Below are 15,078 nucleotides of genomic sequence, written 5' to 3'. Positions count from 1 at the left end.
CTGCTGAAAGCCCAGCATTTTTTATTTTCTTTTTTAAGAAATTGTTCATTTTCACCCATCTACTAAGAAACCTGTAAAAGGTGGCTGTGTATGGCTGAGCCATGGAGATGGGTTCAAGTCAAGCAGCTCAAACTTAGACTGGACATCAGATTTCTCTGAGCTTGGAGCTGATCAGATTAATTTTGCACATTATCAGAGAGCCCTGGACAACAGAAACATGAACTCTGATCAGGTCTGAATTTTTCCCCTCATCCTGCAGCCATAGCTTAGCCAGGGCTTTGTCTCTGCACTGTTTCTGCTCCCTTGCTCTGAACCAAGTGATTTTTCAAAAACCTTACTGCTCTGTCAGGCAAAAGCTCTCTTGCCCCACATGTCCACCCTTTTTCTTTCCATATATATTTTTCCCAATCCTCTCTGTTCACCAAGGTTTTGTGTGTTTTCCCCTTGTCTTTGTGTTGACTTCTCAGTGTGAGCACGCTGCCGTTTCGTTTGGATTTTTTCCCTCTTTGCAGCCTCCACGGCTGCTTGTCCTTCCTTTCTGCTGTTTTCTGGTCCCTCTTTCTCAACTGTTCTCCATGGTCGCTATGACCAACCTCTGCAGTTTGGTGTGCGTGGCTTGCTGCTGCCCGGAGGTGCATGCGTGGGGTCCTCCGGCTGTGCTGCGCGGGCACCAGGAGAGCTCTATCCTGTGCTGGGGTGGGGAGAAAAGGGTGTAGGAAATTAATTTAAAGGTTCTTTTCTACCCAGATAGATGAAAATAGGGAAGAAAACCATTTTGGCTTTGCTTTGGTATCTTGAGATGGGTTCATTGGTACCATTTTCAGAGGAGGGTGGTGGTGTTTTTTCACTCTCTCGCAGTGTGTATTGAGACTTAGGGGCCTCTTAGCCAGACTCAGTTTGTTTACAGCAAAGCATCCTGGGATGTACATGCTGTTCGGCAGTAGCAGTAAGGGTAGGACCTGGAGTCGGTCCATTCTTTGCACCACAGAGCTTTGCCTGTGCCTGTAGAGTAAATGGGAAGAGGAGATGCCCATGATGCTGCTACATGAAGTGGCGGAGTCGCCATCCCTGGTGGTGTTCAAGAAGTGTGTGGATGTGGCACTTCAGGACATGGTTCAGTGGGCACGGTGGGGTTGGGTTGATGGTTGAACTGGATGACCTTAGAGGTCTTTTCCAACCTTAATGATTCTGTGATTCTAAATCTGTTCAACACTACAGTGCTGACAAGGCATCTCGGAGATGTCTGCGAGAGTGTGGTGGGAGGAGGGTTTATTTGAGAGAGAGCCTGGGGGTGTGATTCCTAGGAGCAGTGTGATGCCAGGAAAGGTGATAACCCAAACTGCTGCTCTTCAGAGCTGCCTTTTCAGCTCCCTTTCCTGGGCCAGGAGGAGACAGCATGACCAGCAGACACCTCTCTACCTCTGCCCAGCCTGGCTCCAGGCAAAGCCCCGTGTGGGGTCTGCAGGGTGATGCTGGCAGATGGAGGGGGCTCTTCACTTTGTTTTGTGGTTCCCTTGGTGCTGTCAAGCACAGCTTTGCACGCCCCATTTCTTTTGCTGGACAAGGAGCAGGGTTGCACCATCTGAAGGTGAGATGACCATCCTGTGCAGCAGGTCTGGTTGTGTGAGGGGGACAGAGCCCACATTTCGGGGGCACAGACCTGGTTTCTCTCTTGGCCAAGGGAGGGAGGAAGGCCATGGCACACCTCACTGAAGCCAACGGAAGAGTTAAATGAGAGTAGAATTATTACAACTAGGTCGGGCTGAATTATTCATAGCAAATAATTTATTCACCAAACTCAGCCTCGTTTCCCACAAGCAGTGCTCCATTGTCCCGAATTTATTCATGTTTGGGAATTATTCCCAGGGTAGTTCCTGTCCCAGAGGTTGCAGGAGCTGCTGGCGGGGTGCTCTTAATAATTCAACTCCATCAGGGTGCCAGCTGGTTTTCCTGGCATTCCTAGCTCAGTTTTCTCCTCTTCCCGCTAACGTTTGGACAAGCATGTCAGTGAATGGGATTTGCAGTGCAGATATTTCTGTTCAGATATTTCTATTCCATGCTCGCTTTCTGGGTCAGGCGGGGAGGCAGCAGGAGACGTCTGGGCTTTTGACACCCTGATGGATTTCTCCCCATTTCCTTAATGCATTCCCTGCCTATTCAGACATTGTCCAAGAAGTTTCCAAGCAGAAGATCTGCAGAAACCAAATGCTGGAGGGCGCAAATTCTGCCAAATTCGCCTGACACAAAGATTTGGTTTCTTGTTAGCGATGTCTTTGTTTATTTGCAATGAAATCATTACCAGAAGCTAAGGGGTGTCTGCACCCCTCCTAACCACACAAGTAACCGCAGCGATCTGTTTCTACCTCGCTATCTGCACAGAGTTAATTAGGAGACTCCAGAGACCATACTGCAGCTCCTGCCTCTGGGGCCTTTTCCTGCAGAAACATTAACGAGTGCAAGGGGGATGCCTCCGAAACCACCTAATTAAAACCAAGGGCTGGAGGAGGGTTCCCCAAGCAGGAACCAGGAGCAGAGACTCCATCTGCTGCTGGCCTCAGAGCTGCAGTAGGAATTTGGGGGTGAAGGGAGGAAGAGGAGCAGCCCTTCTCTTACCAGGGCTGGGCACCCAGGGGGAATTTGTACCTTTTTTCCTGCTCCCCAGTTATAAAATCACCTGAACACTTAAAGCTGTCCAGGCTGACCTGTTTGACCAGTTTGCGTATTGGGATATAAAAAAAATAACAATCACAGAATTATTGAGGCTGGAAAAGACCTCTGAGATCATCAAGACCATCAGCTTAAATGGTGCAGACTGGGCAGTGTGGGGAGGGCAGGAGGGTGGGAAGCAGCTTGGTTTGGAGAAAGGCTCTTCAGACAACTCTTTGCAGCGCTTACAAGGGAGTTTTGCTCAGCCAACCTTTCTGCAAGTGTGCAATTGCATGTACCCCCTTGGAAATCTCCCTCTAAATCCTTTGTCTCTGATTAAAATGTAGAAGGAAAGACCTTCACACAGCACTGCTGCATATGGCCGTGATGTGGCCTGTGATCTGCACCCATGTCCTTTGGGAATTTGGTCTAGAAAGTCAGCTGGGGGGACTTGGGATGTCTCAGTCCCAAAATGTATTTTGGCACTAGTTTTTGTGAGGATAGAGCTCTCCTGGGGGGAGTTTTTTCTCATCTGCTTGTTGTTTGCATCCATGCATCTTCTTTCTCCATCCCTTAACTCTCTCTCCCACTGCCGTGGGATTCAGTAGGATACAGTAAGTGGTAACTGTGGACTCTATGTAGTAATTCTGTTGTAATTTTCTGTGTGCTGAGGGCTGAAGTCTGAGGTAAAATCCTGTTTCATTCGACACAAGTGAACCGAAAAAAAAATAGTTGTGGCATTGCCAGCATTTGATACTGTAATTGAATTATAAAGGGAGGAGAGTCTTGGCTTTGATTTCCCTATCTCTGAGGCTTGTCAGACAGGGGAGATAACCTCTGGGCATGCTTTAAGAAAGCTCTTTGAGATTACAGTGGTGTGTCTCAGACTTCAGGAGACAGGGTAGGTTGTTACACGAGTCTTTTGTCCCTGCAGCATGCAATGAGATCCCGAGACATGTAATAAGATAAATAAGGAGGTTCGGCTCCTCTGAATGTCAGCTCACTTCAGAAGGAGATTTTTGCACTGGACCAGTGCCCTGTGCCTTCTGTTCGCCCCTGCCAGCACCAGCACACATTCCCTCCAGGAGGGACATTTTCTCCTTGGCTGGCAGAAGTTATCAGGGCATTTCCCTTCGCCACCGAATCCCATCCATAAGCACAGGTGCTTGCACCCCACAGCTCCCTTAGCCCAGCAAGGGGGGTGAGCGGGTCCATGCAAGGCGTCCCCAGGTCCCCGCAGTGGCACCTGGAGCCAGGACTGCACCAGCGATGCTGCATCCCTCAAAAAACTTCCCAGCCATGAATGCTGCTTGGGACTGTGGTGTGCGGGGCTAAAGGGGGGCTTTTGGCTCTGCACCCCCTGCCTAAGCACCCTGCTGCTGATCGGGCTTCAATTTCTGAACAGCGTGTGGGGCTGTTGTTAAACAAAGAGAAGGTTTCTGTTCTGCGATAAGGATCAAAATAACAGGGTAAGCTGCTTTCAGACATGGATGAAATTCCCTCCCGAGCACGGGGCCCCGGCCAAGCTCACACTTGGCTTTCCAGGCTCTGCTGAGGCAGATTAATGCCTGGTGACTTCCTCGGGTTGCACAGACCTTGAAGAACGGAAACACAGAGGCTTGTCTGATACAGCTGTGGCCAAGGAAGTTTCGAAAGAGCTTGTGAAAGCTGAGGAGCTGAGAAATCATTAGGTTGCTGAAGGAGAAGAAATCTATCCTTTAAACGCGTTGCTAAGGTTATCAGCAAGGCTTGAAGAGTGCTTCTCTCTGTATTGCCATGCTGTGCTGCCAGTGTTAGGGGAGCCACAGCTGCCCAAAACTATCTCAGGTGCTTCGCTGCTCACAGGAATTATGGATTTTTCCTGTCAGAGGTGGAGCTGACTGGGGATGGGGAAGGAGTTGCTACTAGGTCTGAAGATCTCTGAAGATATTGATCCCGAGGGACTGAAAGAACATAGTTGGGTAAGATTATAGTCCTACTCACATTAATCCAGCCCCTTCTTGGTGATTAAGTTCCAAACGGAGCTGTGTAGATCATTGACTGGAAGGGAGAGGGCCTTCATTGCTCCTGGGGTGCCAGCAGGGAAAGGGGAGACAGAACCCAAGTGTCTCCAATAAAAAGGATGTTGTACACCTTTACCTACCAGCAGCCAGCCCCAAGCTCTCCCAGAGCACCTGAGCTGCACCACAGGGCTCGTCAGCCTTATTTTATATGTGTACAAAATGCATCATCGTGGCACCGCTGCAGAGACTGCAGAGCTCCTATGCAAAGCCCTCACACACCTCCTGTTGTCATTGCCACCAGAATTGTCTTCCTTACACTCTGGCCACCTGCATGGCTGGAAGAGCTACAATTTCTGGTTGGAGCCACATCTTGGGGTGGTGGAGGAAAATCATCTTAACTTCATTCAATGGTGTGAGGTCCTGCTTGTTGTTATAGCTTTTGGTGTGGAGCCAGAATAGAGGTGACGGTAGCAAGTGTAGGAAAGGATGGCAGAGGTGGCTTTGTGGTTTGTATCTCCTGAGCATGCTGCTTTAGCAGGGGCAATGGGTGCCAGCCACAGGACTGGAGGCTACAGACGTAGCTGGAGACTGCCAGAAGCAGGGTACCAGGCTGGGAAATGGGATGGGAGCATTCAAATGCAGTACAAATGCTGGCAAATCAGTTGTTTAACCACTAAAGCCACTGTTACATCTCAGACCTGCTCCTGGAAAGGAACTGACATCTCTGTGGAGAAGATGCAGTTTAGCTCAGCGCACAAAAGCTTAAGCCCCTTTGTGATCTGGTTGTTTCAAAGGGCTCCTGGGGGGAAGAAGGGGTGGGGGGGAGGAATCCTGACCCCTGCTCACAGCCACCGTGTTTTTCTCCCCAGCGCCTGGTCCGGATGAACATGCCCATCTCTCCTGAAGATCTGACTGTCCACTTCACCTCCACGCTGATGGCCTTGATCCGCACTGCCCTGGAAATCAAACTCGCCTCAGGTGAGAGGGGGGTGATGGCTGACCATGGGCTCAAGCCCCAATATGTCGTCTGTTGGCTTGGTGTCTTCCCAACAGGCAACAGAGAGGACTCTGGGATGGCTGCATCCTGGCATCCTTGACAATGAGATAGGGACAGCGTGAGCCATCCCAGTTGCAGCTCTCAGAGGAGAATCCCTGTGTGTTTGCTTGCTGCTGTATAATAGAAATGAGTTTCTGCACCTCTTCTCTAAACTATTCCACCATGAGGGGAGAACTACCTTTCCCCTCCAATTGCTGTCTGCGGGCAGCAAAGCAGTGCCATGAACCACATTCCACCTTGAGAAAAAAATTGTTTAAGTGTTTAATCAGGCATTTACTTGACTTCCCAATTAAACATTGCAATGAGATAAAATACACTGGCCTTTTCTCTGGGTCGTTACACTATTTAATCAGGCTGGCTGAGGTCAGAATTAAGGCATGACCAGCCAAAGCACTTTTTGGACCTAATTTAAAGGCTAACAAGAGGGAACAATGCTCTTACAAGCAAAAGGTAAGACAGGGTGAGGATGTTGTGCTTTTCTGAAGTGGATTTTGGCCAGCCTTTCTACCTCTTTGTATTAATTACCTCCCTCATATGTTGCTTAAACTTTGATGCTATGTGTAGGCACTGCTGGAAGAAGCCAAATTTTGAGGTCACAGGGACTCCCCTAGGGAGTGACGCCAAATATCAGATGCTCATTTCTAAGGATGTGATTAGGACTGCTTGGGATTTTAGGGCCCAGCACCGTATTTTAGTAATAACCTCTAGATAAGGATGCTGAGAGTTTGTATTGTTTTAGACTTCTAGTTACGTGTCAGCAATAGTAATTCTAACAGTCTTTTTGACCTGAAAAAAGCTCCTCTGACCCCTTTTTTTGGCCGCGTACTGGAAGGAAACTGGAGAAGATTGCTCAGCTGATAGAGCTGGATTCTTTCTAAGCTTTATATCAGCTGTGGGTTGTGAGTTTATGACCTTTTCTGTTGCTCCGTGCTTTGTTTAAATAGGTTTTGTGTGCTACATTTAATCGAGTCTTTAGCAGGACTACCAGGCCCTTAATAAACTCTCCCTAATGAGTTTCCGTGTGGGAGTTCAAACCACCATGTAGCAGAGTACCCAGAACTTCCTCCCGTTACCTCTCTCTTTGAGAAATAATCTCTGTCATTCAGATGAGCTACTTAATTGCTTATTGTGCGCTGCATTCATATCCTTTAATCACTTTGCCCCCCGGGTATTGAGACCTTGCTTTAGCCATTTGAATGATGCCACTGCAGCTGGCTCTTTCTGGTTTACGTTGCAGTGTAGCTGCTGTTGGATGCTGCTGGTACAGCAACGTGCTGACACCTCATTGCCAAAAACTTCAGGAAGAGTTGGTGTTAAAGAGGGTTTATCCAACAGCCCAAATTCACAGACACCTGTAGTCAGGTAGAGTAAGTCGGAGCTTAAGCTTAAGCCCCCAGAACAGCCAAGAGTCAGCAGGTTGAGGCGATGATGGTTGCACTGAGTTCACAGACCTCTGTCACTGAGGAGGTCACCGATGCCCTTTGGAACATCAGCCTGGGCTGGGGCTGGGTCGGGACTTGAGAAATGGGAGTGGAGAGATGACTTCTGTGGTATGCACTGACGGGACATGGGCTTTGGCTGCTCTTCATGTGCCTCTTTCCCCTCCCTTTCTGCAGGGGGTGTTAAACAGCACCAGTGCGATGCTGAGTTGAGAAAGGAGATCTCCCTGGTTTGGCCCAATCTCTCCCAGAAGACTCTGGATTTGCTGGTGCCTCCTCACAAACGTAAGTGGTTCATCAGTAAGCACCCAACCCATCCCAGCCACCTGAGCAGCCCAGAGTAGGTCTCTCCCTCCTTGCCTGCCCTGTCCCTGCACCCATCCAGGTGCTCAGTCATCTGGAGGATGAAGAACGCAAATTAACCAAGTGCAGTTCAGCTTCTAGGTATCATCTCCACAGGGTTCACAGACTGCACCTCCATGCTATGGTCATGTAAATGTAGGGAAGCTGAGAACACATCTAGGCAAGTATTTCATTGCATTACAGTAGGCTTTCTGTGCTTAGAAAATAAGAAAAACCTGGTGCCAAGAAGTGACCAATGCCCTGTGTGGCCTCTTCCAGAGCTTTTTCGTAACTTTGTCTGCCTCCAGCCTGTGCCTTACAGGACAGGAGAGCAATTTCTACCATATGGGCTCCAGAAAACCAGGAGAAGAAAATAAAAGTTTGCTGAGAACTTACAGAATCACAAGTGAGGTATTTTGGGGCTGAAGGCCTTTATGTTACTTGATGATGTCCTGGGCGAACATGCTGAGAAAATTGAAAGTTTGCCATTATCTTGATTGGCCAAGACGAGGGCTGTGGATTCCTGATTAATGAGAAACAGTGCAGAGCAATGTTAATTAAGAAAATTGAAGGAGCTGAAGTGCAAATCAGTGGGAGTTGACTACTTAAGTCTTTTCCTCCCCTCCTCTCTTGATGCCTGTGTATCTGCTGCTTTAACTCCTTGCTCTATGGGACATGCTCCACTGCCATGCAGGGAAGGGCTGGTAGCAGAGCTGCGAGGGTGAAAAGAGACATCTGGAAAAATGAAATACTCTCTAAAGGTATATTAGTCCAGTATGCCCTGGTTGACTGTAATTCAAAGGAATAGGAATAAGGCTTCTTTGCTGATAAAAAGCTGGTTGTGGATCTGGTATTAATTTAGCAATTCTTCTGTCTTACAATGCCACAGAGCTTTCCTGCCTGTGTGTTTTTTCTACGTGGTCTCTGTGAATGTTTCCCACAGAAAGCGAGAGATAGGAGCCCCCTCCTCAAATGGGAAAGGCAGCAACAGGCAAAGACCAGGAGAAGTCCGTTGTAACCCTTTTTTTGTCTTTTCTTCTTTCCCCCACTTTTCTGTGTCTGTTTTGCCTCATTATTCTAACGTTACCTTTTCCTTCTCCTCGTTTTTCATGCCAAATTGCGGTTATTTCTTGTGCTCTTTGACTTATTTTTCTCTTCTTTTGAACATCTTTGCTGCATTTCACCATCCTTTGGCAGCCGATGAGATGACCGTGGGGAAGGTCTATGCTGCGCTGATGATATTTGACTTCTACAAGCAGAATAAGAACAGCAGGGACCAAGTCCAGCCTCCTGGAGGCCTGTGCCAGGTACTCAGCCAAAAGGTGTCCTTCTCAGTCCTCCCTATTGGACAGCTTCTTCTCTGGCGTTGGGCAGCCCTCATAAGAGTCACTGTCACATCTCATCCAGAAAGTCGGGATGCTTCTCCAGGCAGGATTTGAAAATGCTGTCTCAGAAATGGAAACTTCTCCTGGAAGTCTGTGTCTCTCTCAAAAAATAAAATAATTGTTGCAGTTGCCTTTTCCAATGGGTTTGGAAAGATCTTTTCCGAAGAATGTCAAGTGACATTTGGCACTCAAAATTTGCAGAGTGGCCTAAGGACTGGAGAACACCAAAAGATTTCTTTGGGACACCAAAGAATTATTGAAAGCTGATGATAGTTTGGCTAAAAAATGTTTAATTTACTTCTGAAAATGGGAAATATTCAAAATCTTTTTGGTTTTAATAGCTTCGAAGATTTTTACAATTTCTTGAAAATATTCGCACACAATTGGCTTGGGATTGAAAAACCCAACAATTTCTGATAGGACAAATACCTGCTGATTTCAGGACGATCACCCAGATGATGTCCAGCATGGCTCACTTCTCTGCCTCATACGTGGGACCTGGAGCAGACCCAGTGTCACAAATTGCACAGCCCCTTTGGTTACATTGGTGCATGAAATCCCTGCTGCGCCTTGGTGACCAGGGGGATACTTTGTTAGAGAGAAAGGAGACTGCAGCCCAACTTTGTCCTGTGCAAAGCTGAGGGCTGCAAGTGTCCTCCAGAGCCTCGTACAGCTATGGGCAGGCTGGGCTGTGCTTTCTGCTGGGCTGATCTTTCAGGGTGACAAAGTGGATATTTTATTAACTAGAAAATATACTGCAATCCATCTTCTCTACACACAGTTCTGTCTCTGACAACCTTTCCTTGTGCTCTGCAGCCTGGACCGGTGTCGCTCTTCCACCCCCTGAAGGCCACTTTGGAGCAGACCCAGCCCGCAGCATTCAACAACGCCAAGGCGTTCCTGCGCCAGAAGAGCTCAGCCTCGCTCAACAACGGGGGCGCGTTGTGAGTATCTCGTGACCTCCTCACCAACGCTGTAATGCAGAGGAGGGACATGCTGGGCACACATCAACCCCAACCACTGCTGGTTCAGTTGCTCTGAAGATGGGGCAGCACAGCTGGTGACACCAAAATGCCTCAGGGTGGCTCTGCTTCCCACTGCCACCTCTGGTGCAGTTATCCACGTGGTGGTAGCATTGGGTTCTCCAGAGCTGCATGTTTTCTCAACGGTCTCCTCTGTGTCTTAATTAGAGAGCTTTCCATTGTGGCTAGTGTTAAGTGTGAGTTTACTGACAGGAATTTGGGATCTTTGGAAAACAACCAAGGAAACACCAACCCACCAATCACTAATGCACTGAGTTCTTGGGAGTAAAAAGGCCCTTGGGATCAAACAAGATCCTCAAGTTCATGACATTTCATAACAGCAAGAGCTTCTTGAGACTTTCCACGACAGAATCTGGCTCTTTAGGCAAAATAATACCTCCACAGAGAGCTTAACAAACAGTTACTGTAGCAGCGATCCCTAATCAATTCTCCATTTCCTGCTCTTCTTCAGGTGACTTTCCTCTGAGTCACAAGTGCTATGGATTTTTAGTGAGAGCCATCTGAGGTTTAAATGTCCCAAATAACCCTGATGAGGAACCCAACACTGGATTCAACAGTCAAACCCATGGCCATTTGTACCACCATACATTTCATGAATGTGCTTTAGTATTTGTTTGACCAATGGCATTTAGGGCTCTTGGTCTAACTAGTGTAGCATCCATAATTTGCCTGAACTCCAAAATTCTTCATTTTTCTTCATCAGAACTTAAGTTGTAGAAGTTTGTTTCCCTTTGTTATTGGGAAAAAAACCAAACACAACAACAAAAAACCAAACCAAAACAAACAACAACTGCTCGCTTGGTTGGTTTCTTTGTTGCTTATGGGATCTTCAGATTATGTAGGAAGTGGCCCTGGCAAAACTCAGGAGACCTTATAGCTTCACCAGCAGCTGTGCCTATCCTGTAACTGGATTGACAAGTGAAACCTCAAAGGGTATCTGAGCAGTTTACCTTCATCAAAATAAGGTCAGCAAAACCTCTTTACAAGAGAGTTACTCTTTTTTCCTCTTTTCCTTCTGACAGGCCACCCCCAGAGGGTGGGATCAAAGAGTCCAGTTCTTGGGGGACCCAACGTACCCAGGACGTGTTTTATGAAACCAGAACACCAGCTTTTGAACGAGGCCACTCAGAAGAAATCCCCATTGAAAGGGTGAGCAAACAGGTGAAGACAGGGTGAAATGAGGTAGATTTTAACACACAACAGCCTAGACACTTTCCTGAGAGCTGAAGAGGTCTTCTGTCCCTTGAGACGAGCTTTGCTTTCTCTTGTAACCCAAAGTTTGCTTGAACGTTATGGAGAAAAAACAAGCCTGATAGCTGGACACGTGGACAGCTTTTCCTGGAATTACACGCCTGCTGTGATAGATTACTTACGATTATCTCTTCCTAGTTGTCCCATTTTCCCAATCTCATTGTCATTAGTCTACAAACTCAGAGGAGAGGTCTATGGGTCAGAGCTGGAGCTCATTGCCACAGCTGGTGGAAGAGCTTGGCCCACTCTTACCCTTCCTGAACATAGCACTGTAGATAGAGTAACCTGGGCACTCCACGGCTCTTAATTTACTCTTTCTCCTCCCGGCTTTTCTTCACAATTAAATCAAACTTAGCAGAAGTCTGGTCAGATGATGGTTTCAAAGGTGATGCTCGCATTCTTGCTACTCAAACCATTTCTTGTTTTGATCAGGTGGTAGAAATGAAGGAAATCAGCCCCACAGTTGCCAACGGAGAGCATCAACCAGGCCTGGAGAGCCAGGGGCGGGCGGCTTCCATGCCACGCCTGGCCGCTGAAACTCAGGTGAGCAATGAGGCTTTGCTGACGGCAGGAGACTGAGAGAGCAGGTCAAGAACTCAGTGCCTTCTCTCTGCTTGCCGTGTTGTTGGAAGTTACTTGTAAATATTTGTTTTAAATGATGTTTGCTGAACCTGGAGACAGGTAACCAGCCTTTGTGCTAGGATGTCCTGGTAGGCATAATTTTCCCATTGACAGTTGCATGCTGTCTACCTAGCCAGACAGTCAAGGCATGCTCCTGTGCCCTAGCCGTAAAAAAAGCTGGAGGTGTGCTGTGATTCTCTTTGATGGATGTAGTAGACACAGCAAATACCAGGGAGCCTGTGTCTAGAAGGCTGCATTGAGATACTAAGTGGCCTCCCTGTTTTTATTTATTTTCCCTTAGTATTTAGCATATGCTGTATTGTGGCTTTGGTCAGTAAAATGTCATTGAGGTTTTCTCTTGTTTAACTTGTTCCAAAAAAGTCTTATCGTTGGAGTTGGCTTTTACAGCAACTTGTGGCCACTACTTAGTGCATAGGATGCCATGGTTTTCACGGGTCATTTTTGGGCATTTCACAAGTTTGTTGCCAGCTGTTGTCCGGGATGCTCTCCAGCCACGGTGCCACTTCCCATGTGTCAGAACATCTCACCACTCATAGCCGTGTCTCTCTCATTTCAAGGGCAGCCAGGAGTGAGCAGCCCGTGGGTGTGGGCTGTGCCCATTGCTCTCTGTGGGAAGCAGAACATGAAAGATAGGATGCTGCACCCTAAAATTAAAAGCCTGTGTGCTGTATACACAGCCATAACTCCAACAGATAGGATCTTCTTGCTGATGTGCTCAGGCTGGCACAAGCCACGCTTCATCAGCTAACAAATTTCCCAGCTGGCTTCAGAAGCGGCAGTCTTTGAGAGCTGGGATTCTCTGTGTTATCAGGAGCACTACTCAACACGCTTAATAAAAGAAACAGACCCCAAAGCAAACCCCCACTCCCCCCACAGCAAACCCACACTCCCCCCACTCACTTCCCAGAACAAAGTTGTCCTTTATTCTAGACCACAGGTAGCATCTTTCCCTGCGAGGCGATGCGGTTGGCAGCAGCGATGCCAGCAGCACCAGCCTGTCCTTGGGAAGCTCCTCGCCGTTGTGGTCAGGTATCCACAGGAGCGAGTGTCTCTCTTGCAGTGTGTGTTCCCAAGGGCACGGCTGCCCTGCGTGGGAGCTGTCTGATTTAGTTGTGAATCAGGCCCCTGATATCTGAGCACATCTAACCTCATTTAATAATGCAATCTTTTGGTGGTTGTAGCTTCAGCTGAATAACTGATGTACTCTCTGTGTGTGTCTCCCCCTCCACCCTCCCTCTCATGTGTTGCTTCTGCTCCCCCCAAACTTTGAGTTCCTTATAACTCTTATTTGCAATGCTTTCTGTTTTGGGATGTCTCCCTTTCTGTTTGCCTGTCATTCTTCTGTCTTTTTACGTTCCACTTTTTTTAAAAAAAAACCAAACCTTCCTATGCTTTCAATCTCACCTCCTCCCTCCCTCTTTGCTGTCCTCCTCCCTCGTCACCTCCCTCCCTTGTCGTCATCGTGTCTGCTGCACATCTGCCGTGATGTCTGACAATGGCTGTACTGTGGGGCTGCTTCAAATAATGTCTCTCATCTTGTCCGAATTGTTTGCAGAGGAGCAAAGCACGGTCACCTGGGAGTTACCTAGCAGTATGTAGTTTGCACTAAGTTGTATCCTATTAAATTCATGTTAAGAAATAATTAACCTTCCTTAATCCTTTACTTTTTCCCCTTCTCATTTGGAGTCCAATGTTGCACTGACGCAGTCGCTACCTCTTTCCACTTTGCTGCAGTTCCCTCGATCCCCAGTTGCACGCCGCACGCTATAATAGCAGGGACTTTTTGTTTGTTTGTTTTGCTTATTTATTTGTTTTTTGTATGCCTTGTTGCACAGGAATTTAGGAAGTGAAAGCAATCGGTTTGGTAATGAAGAAGCAATTAGTAACTCTCTGAAGGGTTATGGTGTGGTCTCCTGAGGCTTGTGGGGAGCCTGTGCATGGCCCGTTAATGTAACGAGAGCATTGTCAGGATTTGTGGAAAGGGTATTCATTGCTTTGCCACTTCCCATTAGTGTCAGTGGGGACTTCTGTCCCTGGAAAAAGCACATAATCAGGCCCAAAGTCCAAAGAGAAGTGTTAATTTCTTATCTATTGGGCTCACTTTTTGTTGTCTCCTTCCTGGCAGCTCCTATGTGGATTTTGAAAATCTGGATAAGTGTTTTTAGTAGAAAGCATTCTTATTTTTCACTTTTTTGCCCATTATACTGTTCAGTTTAGACCTCTCTGCCTTCGTCCATCTTCAGTCTCAACAGTAAGCAGGGACAAACACGAAGCTCTCCAGTTTAATTTCTTGCCCACACAGTAAAGGCCGCCAGAGGAGACAAATGCAGAAAAACACGGTCCTGCCAACTGACCCTGGTCAGACCCTGATGCTGCAGGCCATGCTGTGCTCCCCTAGCTCACCAGTCCCTTCCTTGTGCCTCTGCCAATCCTCCCAGCTCTAGCAGCACACCTTGCCCTCCAGTGGGAAGACCCAAAATTTGGGCAACTGCCTAGCAAGGGAGAGAGAAACAAATGAAAATTCAGCCCAGACCACACCTTTGCACCCAGGATAAACAACCCCAATGGGAGGGAGAGTGGTTCTTTCCACTCAAAATAACCAGCAGAGCTGCAAAACAACGGGCTTTGCATTGTGCAAATATCACGGGGCAGCGGAGATCTGAATTTCAGAGTAAGCAAACAAAATAGCATCGGCAGTAAAAATAATTCAGGGCTTTTTGGAAAGGTTACAGTGAGCAAGGTAAATGTTCTGCAGGAGCTGTCGTTGGAGGCACATATTGGATTGTGAATTCAAACAAACATAAGGGCTGAGGGACCGGGGGACATCCTGATCTCCTTCCCCATCAGGCTGGACCACCAGGCTCTGAGATCTTTCCTCTGCTCCACAGCTTTGGTGAAGTGGTAGACCAGGGAAGCCTCCAGAGGATGGATGAAGCCCTGTCTCCACCGCAGAGCCAGCTGGAGGCTAGGACACATGGGAACTGTCCTAATTTTCTGAGCTTTATACCCCGTGATTGGGCAGTAGGGAAGGGAAAGGCTGTGAGAATTGCTGTCCTGCGATCTGCTTGTCTTGGTTTGTGCAGAGCATCTTTGTAAGGCTTTGAACCCAAAGGGAGGGGAGCAGAGTCTTGATCTGTCACTGGCATGAGGACGGGGTCCAGTGGTGTCCATGGGAGGCAGTGTTACTGTGCTCCTTGTCCAGATGTTTGGTCACAAATGATTTGAAAACAGCAAGAGCAAACACAAGTAGTCATTTCTGGAGATGTCCTG

At 47.7% G+C, this 15,078-nt stretch overlaps 1 protein-coding gene across 1 annotated transcript in view; it reads left to right on the top strand.

Moving 5' to 3' along the window:
- The window catches only part of LOC104545275 (voltage-dependent N-type calcium channel subunit alpha-1B-like), a gene marked incomplete at both ends in the record, with an annotated part of 87,672 nt that overhangs the window by 68,609 nt on the left and 3,985 nt on the right, over nt 1-15,078 (top strand). The window contains 7 exons of the mRNA XM_010190371.1: nt 5,519-5,627; nt 7,323-7,430; nt 8,685-8,794; nt 9,689-9,816; nt 10,938-11,064; nt 11,599-11,709; nt 13,364-13,399. Coding sequence (XP_010188673.1) covers nt 5,519-5,627; nt 7,323-7,430; nt 8,685-8,794; nt 9,689-9,816; nt 10,938-11,064; nt 11,599-11,709; nt 13,364-13,399 — 729 coding nt within the window. The remainder of the gene's footprint in view (nt 1-5,518; nt 5,628-7,322; nt 7,431-8,684; nt 8,795-9,688; nt 9,817-10,937; nt 11,065-11,598; nt 11,710-13,363; nt 13,400-15,078) is intronic.

This window comes from Mesitornis unicolor, unplaced genomic scaffold (genome assembly GCF_000695765.1).
Source record: "Mesitornis unicolor isolate BGI_N332 unplaced genomic scaffold, ASM69576v1 scaffold4738, whole genome shotgun sequence".
Classification (NCBI taxonomy): domain Eukaryota; kingdom Metazoa; phylum Chordata; class Aves; order Mesitornithiformes; family Mesitornithidae; genus Mesitornis; species Mesitornis unicolor.
The sequence above is the reverse complement of the archived record's forward strand: the minus strand, read 5'-3'. Positions and strand labels throughout refer to the sequence as shown.